Below are 21,200 nucleotides of genomic sequence, written 5' to 3' on the forward strand. Positions count from 1 at the left end.
TTCACTCAGCACGGAAGTGACTGTTAATGCCATCTAGTAGCGACACTTAGCAGTTTCAAACTACTTTCAAAGGTCCATATTACCAAATCAATTGTAGTAGTTCTACATTTTAAAAAAGCTGACATATTATCACAATCCTCCAGTTGGAATAAAACAAGCCGCATTGGTCCATCTGTTTTATAATTCACGCATACACATACCCATGCAAGGGTTAAACTTACATTTTAGAACACCCCTCTTTTTCCCTCGATGATTAAGATATATTTTATGCAATGCAGTCATGTCCCCTCTATGAATATGTGTCCTTACTCCTTATACAGAATGGACGTACGTACAGGAAAATCGATAGCAGCCGTCGTTGAATTAAAGGTCCGCCATGATGTAAGCTTGGCTGTAATACATACTTACGTAGGTACCTATATATAGATTGTATATTATGTAACAGGTAGGCAGGTACTATTTATAGACTATGGTACACACCGCAGGTGGTTTCGCAGTTCGTAGTCAGCATGGGTGGCGGGGGCGGTCAACATAGGAAATAGCCATACCTACTGTGAAATATAATACAGCTACCTACAGATACTTAATGGTTGTCTTACTTGTCTATTATTAGGTTCATCGTTTGTTTCAGCCTTTCGCCATGTAATACCAAATTAAAAACATAAAACTGTAAAAATATGTGTTTATTCAAATACCTATACAGAGTACAAAACATAGTATTTTTTTAATAAATGCTTTTCTTATAATCCTAACTTAGATTTTTTTATATTTTATATTTTTAATTATTCATTCATTTTACATCTCACAAAATTCCACAAAACACTTATTATACTTATCTAAAAGTTTCCCTGTTCCATATGAATATCAAAAATTGCAGAACCGGAGAAAATACTTACTTTACAAAAATAAATTTATAATAATTTATTTACCTTTTTAAATAATATATTTATATTCTAATCATAGTATAATAAATAAATAATAAAATTAAGAATCGAAAATATCATTTAAACCACGGTGATGAGGCAGGGTACCCAGAACGCTGGCTGCGTTACCTCGTTGAATGGCCAGACTAATATGCGGACCGAGGTAACTGCCAATCCCCCGTAGATTCCGCGAGACGGGATGATAGGTCCTTAAAAAAGGATCTAGCACCCTCGCCCCACGAACCCATGGTCCCCACCCCTAAATGCACAAATATTGAAACTATTTTCTATATTCTCATATTTGCGCCTCTTTCCGCCTTTTTAAATGCATTTATTTACATTTTATTTTTCCCTAGATGATACCCGCGACTTCGTTTTGTGGATTTAGATTTTTTTAAAATCCCGTGGGAACTCTTTGTGGAATTTCTTAGAAATTTAATTAGAAAACATAGTTTCGTTTGTGATTTGTTGGCGCCTCAAAATGGTTAACACCCACTGAGATGCTTGCCTCTTTGCTAACTTCTTTCTGCGAATAGAGTATAGACGATGAAGCTATAGTCGGCGGTGTGCGCTCAACCGTTATTTTAACATTAACATAATAATTCGTCCATATTTGACCATTTTTAACAAATTCCTACACCTATAACATATTGTATTTATTCAGATAAAATTTTAGTGATATCAACAAATGACTTATTTAAAGCTTCGACGAACTGTGAGCTGTTGTTGTGAGCTTTGTAGGCGGATACCGCAGCTCCAAGCTTATCGGGGAAAGCTGAGTACCTGAAAGAAAAAAAATCAAGTGTGAGTCGGACTCGCACATGAAGGGTTCATTACCATCGTTCAAGAAATAATATTTTTTAATTTTATCAAATTTTCATGGCGGCCATTTTGAAATTTTGATTTTTTGATGTTATGGTGGCCAACATTCTGTGAAAATTTTAACTCTCTACCTATCACGAGAGAAGTTCGCCCGTTGACAGACGGACGTACGGCGGAAGCTTCGGGTACGGAACTCTAAAAATTATCATTTTAAGCCAGGTTCACATCAACATCAGAAAATGAAGAGAAAATAGTAATCATTGAATAAAAGCGAGAGGGATAAGATGGTTTCTTAGACTGCATCTTCACTTACCACCAGGTGAGATCGCAGTCAAGGGCTAACTTTTATACGAATAAAAAAATAAAAAGCAAGCACAATTTTTAAAATTTTATAGATTTGATGATCATATTCAACAAATCAGGATCTACAGTTAGGTATAGGTCGAGATGGCAATCGGGGAGGGAACGGCCCGCACACCAGCTCGGCCCCCGCGCTAACCCGGTGTGGGGCGTACCCCCGCCTTATACCCCGATTGCCATCTCGACCTGTCGCGGACTATACTTATAATAGCCAGTCCTTACCCGATCCCAAACCCTTCTCTCGCGACGGGTCCGAACCCTCCCGCCAACACACTCGGCGCCGACAGTGTACTCGTACTAAGAATAGACTTGTTTAGGAACTTGTATTCATAAGAGTCGTATAGTTCTGGACGGGGTAAGTCATTCTCTTCGGCTATCTTCCTGAGAGCGAACAAGTGTCGGTCGAACCCTTGCCCCATCGCCGCCTGTTTGACTAGCTCGGAGTGGTAGGTTGAACATTCCCGCATTATGGACCTGAGCTCTTGTTTTGTCGACTTGTTTGAGTGGAGGTTGTCGCAGAATAGCTGAAAGGTAAAGGAAAGCCCAAATATATAAAAGAAAAAGGTGGCTGACTGACTGACTGACTGATCTATCAATGCACAGGTCAAACTACTGGACGGATCGGGCTGGAAATTGGCATGCAGATAGCTATTATGACGTAGGCATCCGCTAAGAAAGGATTTTAAATGATCAAACGAACTTCCAAGTGAAGTTCGATCATTATTATATGAGTTGCTTCATTAGAATATATGATTTTATACACTGTAGTTTCCCTATTTACTTGGTAACCTCGCACAATTTTAAAGATTTATTTTAAAACAATTCAAAACGTATTTCCGGCGTACTCGCCCCCACTACGACGCCTCGGCTTTAGCTCATTATTTTAGAGTATGTAGTGTAACTTGTACAAAACTTTCTATTATTTGGGATAAGCCATGCATCGGGGAGGGAGGGAGATCATATATTCTAATGAAGCAACTCATATAATAATGATCGAACTTCACTTGGAAGTTCGTTTGATCATTTATTATACATTCGTTGCTTCATTATTCATATATGATTTTATACACTGTAGATGTTAAGAGAAGAAAGTTTTGGAATTAAAAGCATAATTTGTTATTATTATGATTTTAGATTTTATGATTAATACACAAATCGGCTTATGTATTTTAATAATTATATGTAGGTACCTAGTTCTTATTAATCTAAGTAACTAGTTCACTGTCCTAATCAATGATATTGATCAAGTCTTATCTTAATTTATTGATACTTGATTACTGATCGGGTGAACTCCCCTTCGTCCAGGATAATTCTGTTGTAGAATTGGGCAAAAGAGTCAGAGGAGCTAGTCCAGCCTGTGGTCTTGCGAATAGTTCTGATAATGACGTCAGCAGAGCTCGCGGCCGAATACCTACGGCGATGTGTACACCGCTCTCTGACCGGACTTGTTTCATCCATCTACCGATGGACTGCGTTATCGCAGCTTTATATTATGATCGCTTCTGTGTTAACAGGAGCGTATTTGTTCTCTCAGGTCTTATATTTCTAGTTATAGAAATGTAATCTGAACTTATCACTAATAAATTTTTTAGTGATAAGTTTTTCTGTATGTATATACTATATATAGTTTTTTTTTTTTTTTTTTGTTGTATTGACCTGTAAATTTAAATACTAAAAAATCTGAAAGGACACTAGCTGGGCAGATACTTATTTTGTCTAAAGTATGGCAGGCACAAAACTGGTCGATCTCTACCAGGTGCAGACGTTTCTATGATGTCTGTTATCATTATTTTGGCACCGGTCTCGGAAAACTTGATATTGTCAAGCTTGATAAGAGGCAGGTACCGAGTGCTAAGGAGACTACAAGTTGATTCGTGGCCTTTTCGAGGATAAGCTCGGTATTAGGGAACTATGTTGAAATAAAGTTTAAAACTACTTGTGGATCCCAAGTGCTCGAGTAATTGGATTTTATAGGCCTCGATTTGTATGCAACTTTAAGAGGGCGCTTCACACACTCGTCTCAGCCGATGTTATAAATATAAATGCTGACAAAGCAGAACGGTGAGGATTTAGACTGCCATACGCACAACTACTATTAGGAATGTAAGTATGATTTTTTCGAGGGCTCGAATACGTCAATGTTGTTCTCGATGCAATATTGCCACCACAGCTTAAGCGACTTCACAGTACTGTCAGAGAGCGAAGCTATCATTAGCGTAGATGATGCTGGACAAACGCCTTTTCGGATAAAGGTTGCCGCAGAGCCTCGCGACAGCCCGGGTAAGACGCTTGTACAAGGGATGATGATCTCTGAAACGAGATTGCAAGAGGTGTTTTTGGGATTTAGATAATACACATCTGAAACTATTAAGTTTTGCAGTAGCTATAACCACGGCTGCGAAGGCCAGTGGGGATATACCAGTATACTGCTTTATACTCCCTTGCTTTATCATCAATGATTTTTCTAAGGCATTTAAGTATTAGCGAAAAGTTAGTCAGGATTTGTTTTTCATGGAATACCTCTGGAACACTTCGCATCGTCAGGTGATGCGAATAAGTCTATCTCTGGTTGGCCAAAATATTGTTGATATCATGGAAAATCTATCATGGATAATCTGGATTGATTACTCTGGAAGCGGCGTCGTCGTCGCGGTTTTCTTTGATGTTCACATATTTACGATGCGAATATCCAAAGTCCGCATTGTTCACCCCATTTTCAAAGTAAGTACTCTAGCTAAATCGTGTAGGTGGGGATATTGTATGCCCCCCATACGGTTCATATAGTTATCTATGCGTAGTAATAATGCACAGTCGGTTACATTGCTAGCAAACGACCTCAAGCCTAGAAGAGCGGCCATTAGTTCCAAATAATTAATATGGTTCGCTTTTTCTGTGGCTTTCCATCTGCCACTAACTTGGTTCTTTTCACATACAGCCCCTAGCCTATTCTAGACGCGTCGGAATAGGTTTCGAGTTTGAAGTTAGGTTGTCATATAAAGTTGGATGTAGTATCAATATTTAAAATCTACCAATTTAGATCATCTAATATAACGTTCGACAGATTGATTTTTGCCTCGTAATTACCATATTTAAGCAGGGCTAGGTATTTTTGCCGCTCTAAGATCTTAGTATACATCCATGTATACTTAGCTACTGGACAAGCTGCAACTAAAACTCGATAAGACGGGTAAATTCACGAATAGAACTCTTGGCTGTCAGTTTAGTAAACTTGTGACCAACTCGCCAATTTTACAACGCTTATCGGCGGAAAGATACATGCTTATAAGACATTTAGTGTCCTATACGAATCCTAGGAACTTGAAGGATTGTCGCGGAGTTCAATAATTACAGACAATGCAATATCTTTAACGTTTCGTTAACATTATCTAAGCACTGCTTACATGTTTCGCTGATACACAGAATGTCATCTAAGTAACATACCGACTGAAAGCCCCGATTTCTTAGATATGCCAACACTTCCCTCATGATCTTAGTAAACCTACGTGGGGCCACAAGCCAAACGGAAGGCCATTAAAGCCGTACGTAAATATTTTGGATGAATAATATGAGGCTGAAAACAAAATCTTAAGTAAGTACTTGCGGTCAGAAGGCCGGACAGGTAGGTACGAAGAAAGAATATGCATCTTTAAGATAGATGGTAGCTAGGTACCCATCACGTGGAATTAATTTACATGCAGTTCGGTAATCCTCCGTTTTGAAATGCTCGTTACTAAACGTTTGTTACCGTTAGGTTTTGGAGTAAGAAATAGGTAGGTACCTATCTTGGATATGAATTGATCGTTTGTCCTTTTGCACTCCGAAATAGCTCCTAGTGCAATTAATTTATTAATTGTTTCAAGCATTTTGTAAGTTTTCCGAATGTGAAGAACTATTTTGAGGTAGGTACCTATTATAGACTGGTTTTCTACAGTTCTAAATGGTATAGTATAGCCATGTTTAACCCAATCTAGTACAACACTATTATTAGTTATTTTTAACCAACAATCATAAAAATGGGTAAGACGACCTGTATGTACATGTGCTAGTGATGATTCTGCGTTGGGGCAGGGGGCTTCCACTGAGTCGCAGCTCGCTGCGGCTGCTGCGCTGACGCTGTGTAAGGGCGGCGAACACCTAAGGTCGTTGGCCTCCTGCGGTGGTCTCCGCGCCCCTCCCCCCCCTGCTCGCCGGGTACTGAGGCGGCGCATAGTTTCCCCGGTAGGAAGTTGCTCGAGAGCTGGACGGCTGTTTATTTTTTTTTTTTTTTGGTTTAGCAGGTCTTTTGATGAAAAGACCCTGCTTCTCGATAGCTTTTGCAGCCCTTATCTTTTCAGATAAAGTTGAGCCAAAAGTTAATCATCTCGCTTGGATTCGCTTATTATATTGTATAAAAACGATTTATCTAAACTGGAACTTATCAGTCTTATTCTACTTTGAGTTGCTAAATGATGTGAATCAATTAGCAACCTGCATCTGCTGAGATGTTTTGTTGTCGCTCTTTAAGAGCAAATCAATACCCCTGTTGAAGGCAGTGATTCCTGCACTCAGCTGTTGCTGCGTTCCGGACCATGTCCAGTATCGCGGCTCTGCGTTTAGTTTAGGCGCCTGCAGGAGCCTATAGTTGTCTGGGATTAGGCATACCTTTCCGTAGTAAAGGAAGCCACAATTTTGATAAATTGTCGTGAATTTTTCTCTGTAGTCTGGTGAGTCGGACTTAGACTCCCCGAGGGCATCCAGTATTTCTGGGCCCGAATTTGGCAAATCACTAGTGAAGGTCAGGCCCAGCCACGCCCTCATTTTAGTCGGCGCTATCGTTAGATACCGGCCCCGCCTCTAGTGTGATTTCTGGAGCAGCTACTGCTGACTCGGGATCGTGTCACAGTTGTGTCCATGATCTCTGTTATCTAAGATTACAATTTTGTAATTTTATTTATGAAAATAAAAACTTGAGGGTAGATCGAAAAACGGAAAATACTTTGAAAAAGACTTTTCCTGATCGCAGAGGAACGTTACATCTATTTTAGATTGTACGTATGTTCTGCTTAGGTCATCGTTGGAGACTCGCAGTCAACCCCGATGCCTTACCCGTTTTATAATAAGTGGGCATCTTGTTTTGGGATATGTCAAAGTTATTGACTCGCAGTCAATCCCAGTGCATTCCAAAACTTATGTCTGCTTAGGTCATCGTTGGAGACTCGCAGACAACCCCGATGCCTCATTGGTCGTACCCGTTTTATAATAAGTGGGTATCATGTTTTGGGATATGTCAAAGTTATTGACTCGCAGTCAATCCCAGTGCATTCCAAAACTTATGTCTGCTTAGGTCATCGTTGGAGACTCGTAGTCAACCCCGATGCCTCATTGGTCGTACCCGTTTTATAATAAGTGGGTATCTTGTTTTGGGATATGTCAAAGTTATTGACTCGCAGTCAATCCCAGTGCATTCCGAAACTTATGTTCACTTTCACTTCACTAAAAGGCACTTTAAAGAAACACTTTACTAACCTTATTCGTTTCTTCTTATTTTTCTTGCGTATTTCTCAATTTGAGACTGCGCACTTCTTTTCGGCATGGTGCTCGGAAGGCGCGTGCGATAGTTACCGCGCACAAAAAAGGAATGAGCTAAAGCCGAGGCGTCGTAGTGGGGGCGAGTACGCCGGAAATACGTTTTGAATTGTTTTAAAATAAATCTTTAAAATTGTGCGAGGTTACCAAGTAAATAGGGAAACTACAGTGTATAAAATCATATATGAATAATGAAGCAACGAATGTATAATTGAAAATTGTACCCCATAAGGGGGTGAAATAGAGGTTTGAAGTTTTGTGTAGACCACGCGGACGAAGTCGCGAGCATAAGCTAGTCATATTATATATCGACTAGCGAGCCGGGGCGGCTTTGCGCGGGAAGCTTATTAGTTTTCGTAGGTATCTCTAATTTTATTGAAAATAAAATATAGCCTATGTTACTCAGGAATAATTTAGCTTTCTACTGGTGAACGAATTTTAAAAATCAGTTCAGTAGTTTCAGAGATTACCCCTTACAAATAAACTTATAAACTTTACCTCTTCATAACATTAGTATAGTGTGGAGTGCCTTTACCACAGATTAATATGGCTATTAGGTGTCTTTAGGTGGTGGTTTGTACCATCACCTATAGACGCCTAATAGCTTGACACCCACGATCGCCAAGCTTAGGCAGTTGCTTAGGTTAAAAGTCGGTTCCGCACATTGTCTTAATTATGTGACTTTTGAGTCCACCAATCACAACTAAGTATTCTCCCTGTCCCCCACCAACATTTTACGATTTTGTTTTTATGCAAAACCTTGTACCTATATGCATACTCTTGGTATAGGTTGAATTCTCTGTGGGTTCGAGAGATTTAAAAAATAGATTTTTTATTCAAATAATATTTTACAAGTGTTTTTGAATCGTTAAAAGAATCTACAACTAGTTAGGAATAATGATATTCCTACCGATAAGAACCAGCAAGAAACTCGACGGTTGCTCTTTGCAAATGTTCAATTTACAACAATGGGACTGATTCTGAGCACAACCTAATTTTAGAGTATTCGCTTCCTCTTCTTACTAATGTAATATGAAAAGGACAGATGCAGTTTGACAGTTTTAAATTTAATTTTTAGATAGCAAAACCCGTGATTTGAGCGCACAGTCGCGAGCCTACTGTTTAAATTTGTAGCGTGCACTAAAATTTAGAGTCTTTAAATGTAAAGTTCATGTTCTGTCCCTTTTTAGCATTGTTAAAAAGAAAAGGATGCAGATACTCTAAATTTAGTTAAGAGAAAGACAACGGAATCGGTGCCAGTATTATACCATTTTGTACCTATAAGTATAATTGCAGTCCCGCGCATTGCTACAGCGATTTTTCTACGATTTTATTAAAGTAGTTTTGAGTACCAATACTACCAATACTTTTAGGGTTCGAGATTTCAAGTATTAGAAACTTAGAAAGCATAGAATATATTACAAAGCATGATAATAATATCCATACTTCCATACTAATATTATCACAAATGCGAAATTGTGTATGTTTGTCTGTCTGTCTGCTAGCTTTTGACGGCCCATCCGTTTAACCGACTTGTTCGAAATTTGGTACAGAGATAGCTTGCATCCTGGGGAAGAAAATACCTAGGCTACTTTTTATCCCGGAAAATCGAAGGGATTTTAAAAACTTAAATCCACACGGAAGAAGTCGCGGGTATCATCTAGTTATTAATATAATACCTTCGTTTTTTCAGTACAAGGCCTCATGGTCTCCGTCCTCCCATGTTTGAAGGCGGATGTGCTGCAAGATTCATATGTGCCCACGTAGTTGCCGTGAAGTAGATGATATGCTGCCTAAAAATATTTTTTTTATGGATTTATTTATCAAAATAATCCCAGAAGAGGCATAGGATCTGTCTTAAAAAGTTAAAACTATGTACATTGTAAATCAACTAGAGCCAAGTTTTTTTGGTTAATACCTTACATATAAAGTACTTAATGTAAAAAAGACAAAGAAAGATAGACTCGCCATCACACATGTTAAGTATAAATAAAACTGTAGTGTTTTCTATCATCAAAAACCAAAACAGATTTGACTCCGCTCAACAAGGGTTGTGAGCCACGAGTGGAGTGAGAGAGAGAAAGAGGAGAGAGACGCCTGAAAAAGGTCAAAGGATACTTTAATCCCAGGAAAATATTATCTCGGTTTCTACAGAATGTTCCAAAAATATTTAAATCCACGCGGACGAAATTGCGACTTAATTCTGTATACATATAAGTGCGCGCAAAACAAATTGTCCAATCTGAAGTTGCAGTATGGTCACGGTAATGTTATAAGCAGTATTCCAACTTCATACAAACTGGCGAAACACGAGCTATACCTACGCGCCTCGATCTCGCGGTGCGCTCGCGGTGCAGCCAGTCGCGACTGTGCCGCAGTGACGAACGGACGGTGTTTTGTTTTTTAATAACCGCGCGATTTTTTCACTAAAAATAAGTTCAAGTACATATTTAATATGACAAGTACATATTTAAACACAAAGTAGGCAAATGACAAGTACATATTTAAACACAAAGTAAGCAAATGTATGTTTACGTACCGCGCTGCTGTTGGTATTTATTTCAAAGATACGGCCGAGTTACATTACTGTATAGATAACATTACCGTGGTATGGTGCTTAGCACAGGTCACAGACTGAGAATTAAATACACAAGCCCGGCTGAGATCTGTTTGTGTATAATGCGCAGTCATATGGCCTCGTGTTCAGATTGGACCACTTGTTTTGTACGCATTTCAATTAATAAAATTACTATTAATGAAATACCTGAAAACTGAGTTGCATTATACAATCGGGGCTGACTTTGAACTTTTTGCAAGCTTCTTTCGTTAGACCTTCATATAAAATGTAATCTATGCTCAATGAATTGCACCAATCGCTGTAATCTTTCCTGGCCTTTTCCACAAAACTCTTTGATTTGTCATCTAAGTTGAACTCTAAAAAAACCACGATTCCTATAAGTATTTACCCATACTTATATTATAAACTAGATGCCCCGGCGAACTTCGTACCGCCTAACAGTCGATTATTTTTCAGGCAACTTTTTTAAATTTTTTCTCCGTAAGAACCATCCTGGTACTTCAAAGAATATTATAAAAAAAGAATTAGCGAAATCGGTTCAGCTGTTCTCGAGATTTGCGATCAGCAACACATTTACCGATTCATTTTTATATATAGAGATGTGAAAGTATGTGTCTGGCTGCTAGCTTTATATAGATTATCTGTTTAATCTATTCAGACAGATACAGAGATAGCTTGTACCATGGGGATATAGGCTACATTTTGTCCTGGAAAAAATCAGAGTTTCCACAAGACTCAAAAAACCTAAATCCAGGTGTCCAACAGTCCACTATTCTGGCCAAGTGCAGATTGGCAGCCTTCACACACCTTTGAGAATATTATGGAGAGAACTAACATGCATGCAAGTTTTCTCAAGATGTTTTTCTTCACCTTTAAAGCAAGTAATATTTATTTGCTTAAAAGGCACCTAACTCCGAAAAGTGAGAGGTGCGTGCCCGGGATCGAACCCCCGACCTCCGATTACAAGACGGGCGTACTAACCACTAGGCTATTACAGCTTTATAGCTTAAAACTCACATAACTTCGAAAAGTGTACGGCTTACCTGAGGTCGGACCCCCGACCCCCAGTATGAGAGGCAGACATCTTAACCATTAGAGTATCACCGGTTTCTTGCACTTACCTAATTTTTTTACTGTGATTTGTTTATCTGAGGGTGTATTTTCGGGCCCTATAAAAGGCTTAGCAGTAGTTTCTGTATAGATGTCCTGGAAAAACCTGAGTACGGCAACACCATCCCCCCACGAGTGCTCAAAGTTAATACCAGACACACCATCCTTGGTGACAATGAGACTGAGCGACTTGTCAAACCAACTGAAAATAAGTAATCATTTTTAATTTAATTTCAGTAGTTAACCTGTGTCTATAGTAAGCGACAGGTTGAGATGGCAATCGGCGAGGTAACGTTCTGCACGCCTCATAGCCCCCGCGCTAACCGGCGGGGTGATTACGTAAAAACGTTGCAGTCGCGACAGCAACGCGACAGCAGTAGCAATCCGATAGTTCATTTGCTGTCTCTCTTCTTCTTATTTTGCTTTGTGGCTACTGCTGTCTCTCTCTAGCCGGACGTTTGACAGCAATGATCGCGAGATTTACGCCTGTCGCAAGCCTGTCACGAGATAGGTACGTAATCAATCACCCCGCCGCGCCGGTGTGGGCGAGCGCGGGTGTGCGAGGTGTCCCCCCGCCTCATACTCCGATTGCCATCTCAATTCTCAACATCGCCTCGCGGACAATACTTTAATGTGATTTCAAGAAAATACATTGAGGATTAACTGGACCATTACACAGGTAGCATGTAAAAAAACACGTGAAAAACCTTTTCATTATGTAACACTTCTAAAAAGTTTAAAATTATTACATATTAATCCCTTTTTATTTTATAAATTTCGCACGCACATGGGTCATCGACCTGAGCTAAGACGCTAAAGAATGTGCGAGCGAGAACACTCGCATTGCTGCGTACTAGAAAGAGAAAAACATTTAGTTATATCAATGTAGCAAATGATTGTGAGAAAATTGACTTTTTGATTTTGAATTGATTGAACCCACGGGTTTAACGGAAAGTCAATTTCAATATCAGCGATATTTCATTTTCCTCTCATGGAGTAATTAAGGCAATAATGCAATGGGCAGAGTTGGAATATACTTTTCGGATTTCTTTCTACCCCTGAGCATTGCCCTATTGAGGCTTTAATAATTACCTGTTACACCCATCTGTATGTAAATAATGCGCCAATAGTTTATGTTTATTATCATCAATGCAAACATCATCAAGCACTAAATTAAATATTGCAGTGTCAATTTTCCGTAATACTTCTTGATTGCCAGTCTCCTCCAAATGTGTCCTCTGATTGGCCCATTCGTCCCTGTTCTGAGTAGTCAAAACTCCCAAGGGAAAATCAGCTTTTGAATTGTCATTTAGGATTTGTGCCAAATTGCCATGTATTTCTGCAGGTGATAATAGATTACCTGAAAGTATGAAAGTGTAACATTTGAGCATTTTGTTTTATTTATTACTAGCTGATGCCCGCGACTTCGTACGCGTGGATTTAGGTTTTTAAAAATCCTGTGGGAACTTTTAAAATTTCCCAGGATAAAAAGTAGCCTATGTCTTTCCCCGGGTTGCAAACTAACCTCTGTACCAAATTTCGTCAAAATCGGTTGAACCGTTAAGCCGTGAAAAGCTAGCAGACAGACAGACACACTTCCGCATTTATAATATTAGTATGGACTAGATGATGCTTGCGACTTAGTCCACGTGGATTTAGGTTTTTAAAAATCCTGTGGAAACTCTTTGATTTTTTCGCATAAAAGTAGCCTATGTCCTTCCCCGGGATGCAAAATTTCGTCAAAATCGATCAAAAAGACAGACAGACAGAAAGACAGACACACTTTCGGATTTATGATATTAGTATGGTTTATAAGTGTATTCAAAGGATTATGATTTTCAGATTAGCACTTTGGTTTGGACTGTCCATTATTATAATTAATCGTCCAGGTCAAGTAAAGTTTTGAAATATTTTTTAAATACATACCAAAAATTGCGGGACCGGCAGAATTCGAACCTGTCTCCTAGGATCGCACCCGACGCGCGACGCTCTGACCGCTAAGCCACGTTTCGCTTGCTGCCAGTGACAAAATTTGTGATAATATGTATGTTCACTCAGTACCGAAGCGAAAGAGCTGCATGGTAATATGGGCCCTTGGAAGTTGGAAGTAGTTTCGATAACTGCAGTGTCGCTACTAGATGGCAGTCAGTTAACAGTCGCTTCAGTACTGAGTACTGAACATGCATATCACAAATTTCATCACTGGCAGCAAGCGAACCGTGGCTTAGCGGTCAGGGCGTCGGGCACGATCCCAGGAGACGCAGGTTCGAATCCTGCCGGTTCCGCAATTTTTGATATGTATTCAAAAATTATTTAGAAATTTCCTTGAAGTGTAGGTAAAAACACTATTATTAAATTATAAATATAGTAAGGAAGGTTTTTATTTTGTATTGTACTTCAGTCCATGGAATAGATAAACATATCCAGACAAAGCCAGGGTGGGTCAACTAGTAAATAAAATTAAAATATTACCGTCCATGTCCAATACATCAAAGACATAAAAATTGCCATTCTTCTGCACAACAACATGGTTGCATGTTGGATCTCTGAGGATTTTGTCCTTGTTTAACATAGGGATGCGAGTGGCATTAAACAACCCAGTGAATTGACTCATATCAAGTGGAAATGCTTTGAATAAATATGCTCCATACCTGAAATTATTATACAATTATTTACTTATATTACAATGATTATAATTTTTAATTTGTATAACATTTACATAAATGTATACTGTATATTCTTGCAAGTAAAATATTGCATTTTATTTCATTTACTTAATAATTTAATCACATAGAGTAACTACACGCATAGCTCTCTAGTCTCTCCATCGCTTGTTAAGCGTGTTGGGGTCGCAAGGTGCTGGAATACCTCCCACTAGGTGACTAGGGACGGACGACATGACGCGATTCGCAGGGAGCCGCTGGATTCAGGCGGCGCAACACAGTGGCGTGTGAATTATTTGTCTCTCTGTCTGTCTGTCTGCTAGCTTTTCACGGCTCACCCGTTTAACCGATTTTGATAAAATTTGGTACAGAGATAGCTTGCATCCCGGCAAAGGACAGAGGCTACTTTTGATCCCGGAAAATAAAAGAGTTCCCACGGAATTTTTAAAAACCTACATCTACACGTACGAAGTCGCAGACATCAGCTAGTAATTGAATAAAACTGTAACTTGTTGCTACAGTCTCCTAGTTTTGTTCAGGTGGACTTTTACTACTGCAGGATTTAAACCTGCACTTCATGATCAACCCATCGATGGCTCACTACAGAGCACCTCTTAGAGTGAGAAGGGTTTTGGCCATAGTCTACCATGCTGGCCAAGTACGGATTGGAGACATTACACACCTTTGAGAACTTTATGGGGAACTCTCAGGCATGCAGGTTTCCTCACCATGTTTTCCTTCACCGTCACAGCAAGTGATATTTAAATACTTAAAAATGCACATATCTCTGAGAAGTTAGACATACATGCCCGGGATTGAACCCCCAACCTCTGATTAGGGGTAGATGTCCTAACCACCAAGGTATCACAGCTTCCTGCACCAACTAATGCAAATTTTTAGAGATAGTGGATGTGGTAAATACTAACCAAGATAAGCTTGCTGGCAGTAACCCAGTTACAGTTCTGAATAACTGAGTGTTACTTTTTTTCGGTTGTAGGTGATATACTTCAGGTTCGAGTATCTCTTCTCTTAGTGATAACATAAATCTAACTGCGCTTACTAATAAGTTTGTAGCTCTGACCAACTGGTTGTTATATTCTGGCCTTACATCATTCTGCATTACAAGGAAGGCATTGTAATTAATCGGTAACGCCACTCGATCTCTTAAATATAGATCAAACCAATAATCTGATATGTAACTTGTATGCTTGTTGTATTTATCCTTCGAAATAAGTTTAGCTTGCAATTGTTTTCCTTCATTTGCCACAAAATTACTAGTCCTCTCTAGCGCTTCATTAAACTGGCCATCATTTAGAAGCGGTCGTAGTGCGTTTAAATAACGCTTCCGAGTTTTATCTAATTCAGGTATAGGAAGTCGTGGCAGGGACTTTTGAAAATGGAATGTGGGCACCTTGCTTCTTTGTAAATATTGATAGTTTAAATCCTTTACAATAATTCCCTTGCTAGCAAAACTTCGCACTTTAAACTTGGCTACCGATACGTTACGATATGAAATGTGGTTTAACTTTAGCATTTTATGAAGCATTAAATAGTAATTGTTAACTTCGGTAAAAACACAATAAGTAAAGCTCTTAGAAATTAAGTAACAATGAGTATAATATAATCACTACGTGGTAAATAGCACAGACTACAGTGTATATAGGGAGGTAAATAGTATAAACTATAAATAAAAATACAAAAAAAATTAAAACTTCTATTCTGACGTTGACAGTTGAAACCACAGACCAATGTTGAAACGATGTTGACCATAGAGTAAAGTTTGTTTACTTTAGTTTAGAGTAAAGTTTAGTCTTATTGTGGACTACATGCTTGCGCAAACACAAACAGCAAGAATGTTTGTGTTTGCATGTAGCACTGGCAACACAGATTGAATTGATGTCTGTGGCCCTACCGCGGTTGTTTGACAGCTACAATGTCACGATCGGAATAATCTCAGTAGGGCGATTGTCTAAAACCTGCATCAATCATTATTACAATCTCAATTGTTCTGATTGGCTGAATTTGTACCATTATTGTTGCAACAATGCATTGTAGCCAATAGTGAGCGAGCATTAACCAATCAGAGATGATTGCGGTCGTGACATTGTAGCTGTCAAACAACCGCGGTAGGGCCACTGATTGGTTAATGCTCGCTCACTATTGGCAACAATGTTGCTCATTGTTGCAACAAGAATCGCACAAATTCAGCCGATCAGAACAATTGAGATTGTAATAATGATTGATGCAGGTTTTAGACAATCGCCCCGCTGGTCCACTGGCCTTATAAATGATTAAAACGTAGTGATTATATACTCTTTGGATTATACTACAAGATTGGCATTTGGCAATCAGTGCTTCAAAAATGGTTCCAAAAATATCAGCAGCCACAACAATCAACATCGCCACTACAGACCATCCATTGTAACTTTTCCCCTGACGTTGCAGAACGTTACGACCAACGACCGTACGAATGCAGTGGCATTGAGCATAGATAACACATATCTATATTCTCTATGGTTTTCAAAAGTTTAAGTGACAGCGATTTTGAAGTGTTTTTTAAAATTTGAATTACATAAAATCCGTGATTAAAAATCCATACCTATTCTATCTATTCTCTAATTCTTAATAATTAATTTAATTTATTTGTGTTTCATTTTTTCCGTAAAAGATAATTTAAGTTTACGCTATTTTGTCGGCAGCCGAAATCCGAATGCCGACTCGGTATCAGTCGAATGTCGACACTAGTTCTGACATAATTGATGGCGTTGCTCTGACCTTTTGACTTTAATGTCAGCAGCAGGTAGCAGTGGCTGGGTTCATAACATTCCTAACATTTTTGTCATTTATTTTATTAATAGACCACATCAGCACAGTGCACACACAGAGTACATTGAATATACGTCAGCACACGAGTCACGACGATCTTGAAAACGATGTTCTGCTGAGGTTATTTAATTTTATGTGTGAATTTATTTCATAACGATAGCGGCGTAATATCTAAAATAATTAAAATGAATGATTTACCGGAAAGCAGTAGTAATAATGATGGTCCCGATCTTGAGACGTTAGATTATCTTCGTGGTGTGAAATCTTCTACATGTCTACTCCTGCCTATGACTCCAAGTCCAACTCCATTAGACTTTAAGCATCCTCTCTCAGAAGAAATGAACGAAGGACCCTTTATAACTTTAAATGATGATCCAAAAATTGATCTTCAAAGTTCAGGTGAGATAGTTTTAATTTGAAATTTTACTTGGTTGATAATAATCTTTCAATTGTTGAATTAGACAACTTATTCTAAATAATATCTGTCCCGGCTTTACTCACGTGTGAAGTCGACGTTAGCCCGACTAGTTTCGAACCCATACAGGGTTCTTTTTCAAGACACACACACACACACCTTGGTGGGACAGATATTATTTAGAATGGAAATCACTCACGGTAGTTTAAACGCTAAAATAGACAACTTATACTTAAATTTCAGCTGATGCTTGTACAGGAGATTCTAGTTCATCAGGAGATTCCAATTCTGTAGTTCAAGATCCAGTTAGCGCACAACTTATAAACAATATTAGTATGTTGGACTACCAAACACTCAGCAAAAATGGTGATATTATTATGGGACAGGTAGATATAAGTTTTAAATTCTATATTCCTGGTGGGAGGCTTCAGCCGTGGCTAGTTACCACCCTACCGGCAAAGCCGTGCCGCCAAGCGATTTAGCGTTCCGGTACGATGCCGTGTAGAAACCAAAGAGGTATGGGTTTAATAAAAACTGTCATACCCCTTCCAGGTTAGCCCGCTATCATCTTAGACTGCATCATCACTTACCACGAGGTGAGATTGTAGTCAAGGGCTAACTTGTATCTGAATAAAAAAAAAATCCTACTTAACCATCAGCAGGCCCCAATCTACATGATGACTTTGACTTAATATGCATTTTGAGTTAAGTGTATACAAAGTGTTTTTTTATTGTTCTAGCCTGAAATTTGTAAACTCAATGGAAGCCTTAACATTAATAACAGAAAGTTGCCAAGTTTCGTGAATTGGAATTGGATAATTATAAGAAAAGTTCTACTATGGTTTGTCGTCTCAGGTCTTGTTGCTTGTATTGGTGCCATTGTTGCTATGGTTGTTACCATACCAAAGACATGTAACCCTGACCTCCCATGGTATCAAGGTAAAGTCTTCTATGAAATTTTCCCTGCAAGTTTTAAAGATTCTAATAATGATGGTTTTGGGGATTTAAAGGGACTTATTAAAAAGTTAGACTACATTAAAGACTTAGGCGGCTCATCAATTCGGCTCAATTATATATTTGAAGCTAATGATTATCCTTACAATTACTTTAATACAACCTCTTTACTCCGGATCGATAAACGTGTAGGAATTTTGAAAGATTTTCAAGATTTAGTGACTGTGGCCCATAAAAAGGATATGAATGTTATCTTGGATATACCTGTTCTAAGTATGGCTGAACCACTAGAATCATATAATTTAAATAATACTTTTGTATTTTCTATCGATCCCCAAGAAAGTAAAGACCCAACTTCTGTAGCTATTGCTTATTGGTCTCGGGCGCAGCATGTTGACGGGTTCTATTTGAAAAATTTAGAAAATTTTGTTGACAATGTTAATTTCGAAAAATCCCTTCAACTTTGGAAACAAATTTTAGGAAGTGGCAAAATCTTTATAGCAAGTGAAGAAGTACTTGAGAAAGCTAAAGCTACCTCTCTTACAGTGTTTCTAAATAGGATCGATCTCATTGAGATTCATTTAGATCTGCACAATGGTCCTACAGGTTTGAAAAATCGTATAGATAATATTTTATCTGGGCCACTTTGGGACAAACCACATTATCCGTGGATCCTTTGGAATATTGGCAATATAAATAGTGACAGGATATCCGAAAAATATGAAAATTATACATTGGCATTAACAGCTCTTGAGCTAGCTTTACCTGGTACTGTCAGCATATTTTATGGCGATGAGATAGGGCTCGGCGGATTGTCTAATCATGATATTGAGCGCGATTTCCATGAACACGCGTTGATCAACAATGTCGCTATGATGACGTTCTCTAATAACGACGAAGCTAACAATGCTGCCCGTGCTCTACCCTGGATTTCAGAATCCGCTTTACAACCGAGGTACCATTACCTTAACGTTATTAAAAGTTTTATAATGTTAAGATTGAATACTCCAACAATATATTTAAAAGACATTTATAAAGAGGGTAGTGTTCTTAAAAATACGGGGATACGTAAAACGGAGGAAAACCTTGTTTTGATCGAACGCTGGTATCCACGTAGAAACACTTGCGTTTTTGTTGGTAATTTCGGCAGCAAATCGATCACAACAGACCTGTCAACTATGTTCTACGGTGGAACAGTTGTTGCTAGCACAAACACCTCTTTGGTCGGGCAAGTTTTATATTTCGATGAAGTCACATTTCCACCTTACTCTGCGATAATATTAAAGTTGGAAAAATAAAATATTAATTTTGTTTATTCTTGTGTTGGCCTGTTTTTAAAAAACGGGCCAAGTGCGAGTCGGGCCTCGCTCTTAATTCCCTCAATAACTCGTAAATAATATTATGAACAATTAATTTTTTTTACCAAATATCCTTCTCATATTGAGAGCTAACCCGTAGTGAGCCGTAACTCTGTAGTGAGCCGGCGGTGGGTTGATGATAACCAAATACCAAAATTTTACCATACCAAATAATAAGTAAATAAATACCAAATACAAAAACACACGGAAAGACAGACAGCAGAGTGACATTAGTGAGAGTATTGCTAATAGTAGTTCGATTTGTTTTGTGAAAATATAATATCAGTATTAAAAGTAGATCTGATCTAATAGGCATGATAGTTTTTATTTTCAGTATTAGATATTCTTCATCTAGTATAAGTAAGTTTGTAAACGGTACAATTAGTTACCAAAGAGTCTTAATATGCAAGACTTTGTTAATTTTCGAATGGCCTGCGTTATTTTTTCTCGTTTCTGACACCAATTAATAGTAACAATAGTAGTAATTAGTATTAAGCAAGTATTAACTTATCTACTTAATAAAAAGCTTCGTAAACCGTCATTATTAGTGCTTACAAAGATATAACGAATCTCTAATCTACTTGTTTGTCTATTAAGATTTTGTTATTTTGTATATTTTCAATATGATGAACTATGTATACTATCTACTAATAATTAGTATTACCTACCTACGCGATTACACCTGTAAGTTTTACTCACGTAAGTAGCTTGAATAATTAATTGACAACTTTACTGAGGTAATCTAAATATATAAAAGGAAAGGGTGACTGACTGACTGATCTATCAACGCACAGCTGAAACTACTGGACGGATTAGGCTGAAACTTGGCATGCAGATTGTAGATACCTATTATGATGTAGGCATATATAGGATTTTTGAAAATTCAGCCCCTAAGGGAGTAAAATAGGGGGTTACAATTTATTTAGCCCACGCGGACGAAGTCGTGAGCATAAGCTAGTAACTTTTAAGGAAATAAATTTGTCGTAAGTTAATCATGTAAGCTACTTACGTGAGTAAAACTTACAGGTGTATCCGCGGTCTAATATTATAAAAATCGGTTGAGTGAGACTCGCACACGAAGGGTTCCCTACCGTCGTACAAGAAATAACACTTTTTTTATCATTATTATTGTTGTTATAGCGGCAATAGAAATAATACACACTATGAAAACTTCAACTCTACCTATTAAGGTTCCTGAGATACAGCTCGCAGACTGATAGACAGACGGCTGGACGGACAGCGGAGGCTTAGTAATAGGGTACCGTTGGCACCCTTCGAGGACGGAACCTTAAAAATGTATCTTTTTACAATTACATTTTAAATTATTGCAAGTGTGAAGTGGTCAAAAAGTAACCATATCAGAAAGTAAGTGAAAATGTAATTTAATAATACTCCTTAATATTCATGTAAGAAAATTTACTTTTATAATACATTTGTACACGTTAGAAAAATAGATGTACCTACTACTTAAATACTGTTTTGTACATGATTGTAATCGAAAATAAATAGTTGTGAAAAATATTACAATTCTATAATTAACTAGGACTTAGTAATGACTTTAGATACTTACATATCAAATACATTAACTTCAGAATAATATAAAAAAGTGAGTATTTAAAATGATAT

The 21,200-nt window shown here is 38.1% G+C and overlaps 3 protein-coding genes across 4 annotated transcripts; 1 reads left to right on the forward strand and 2 right to left on the reverse strand.

Annotated features, from left to right (window-relative positions):
* Window positions 1-666: 666 nt before the first annotated feature.
* CPT2 (Carnitine palmitoyltransferase 2) lies at window positions 667-15,665 on the reverse strand. Its single transcript, XM_034971259.2, has 8 exons — window positions 14,948-15,665; window positions 13,831-14,009; window positions 12,451-12,718; window positions 11,370-11,560; window positions 10,435-10,604; window positions 9,350-9,463; window positions 2,328-2,629; window positions 667-1,706 (listed from the first exon to the last, which is right to left on the reverse strand). Exons 1-8 carry the CDS (start codon window positions 15,565-15,567, stop codon window positions 1,580-1,582), a joined length of 1,971 nt encoding a protein of 656 aa, XP_034827150.1. The 5' UTR covers window positions 15,568-15,665; the 3' UTR covers window positions 667-1,579.
* On the reverse strand, window positions 6,010-6,902 carry LOC138402670 (uncharacterized). Its single transcript, XM_069500242.1, is given in 6 exon segments — window positions 6,010-6,261; window positions 6,264-6,460; window positions 6,463-6,593; window positions 6,595-6,741; window positions 6,743-6,794; window positions 6,797-6,902. Coding segments are annotated over 6 exon segments (747 nt in total). The 3' UTR covers window positions 6,010-6,147.
* An 897-nt stretch (window positions 15,666-16,562) lies between the features above and the next one.
* Window positions 16,563-21,095, forward strand: LOC117984640 (amino acid transporter heavy chain SLC3A1-like). Of its 2 annotated transcripts, XM_069500192.1 has the most exons (4): window positions 16,563-17,246; window positions 17,506-17,648; window positions 18,003-18,201; window positions 20,715-21,095. In XM_069500192.1, the coding sequence occupies exons 1-4, from the start codon at window positions 17,033-17,035 to the stop codon at window positions 20,789-20,791; spliced, it is 633 nt and encodes a 210-aa protein (XP_069356293.1). In that variant the 5' UTR covers window positions 16,563-17,032; the 3' UTR covers window positions 20,792-21,095. The 2 variants fall into 2 exon arrangements, with proteins under 2 accessions (XP_069356293.1, XP_034827154.1); XM_034971263.2 differs by having other exon boundaries at window positions 18,003-21,095.
* Window positions 21,096-21,200: the final 105 nt, after the last annotated feature.

Source organism: Maniola hyperantus, chromosome 8 (genome assembly GCF_902806685.2).
Source record: "Maniola hyperantus chromosome 8, iAphHyp1.2, whole genome shotgun sequence".
NCBI lineage: Eukaryota > Metazoa > Arthropoda > Insecta > Lepidoptera > Nymphalidae > Maniola > Maniola hyperantus.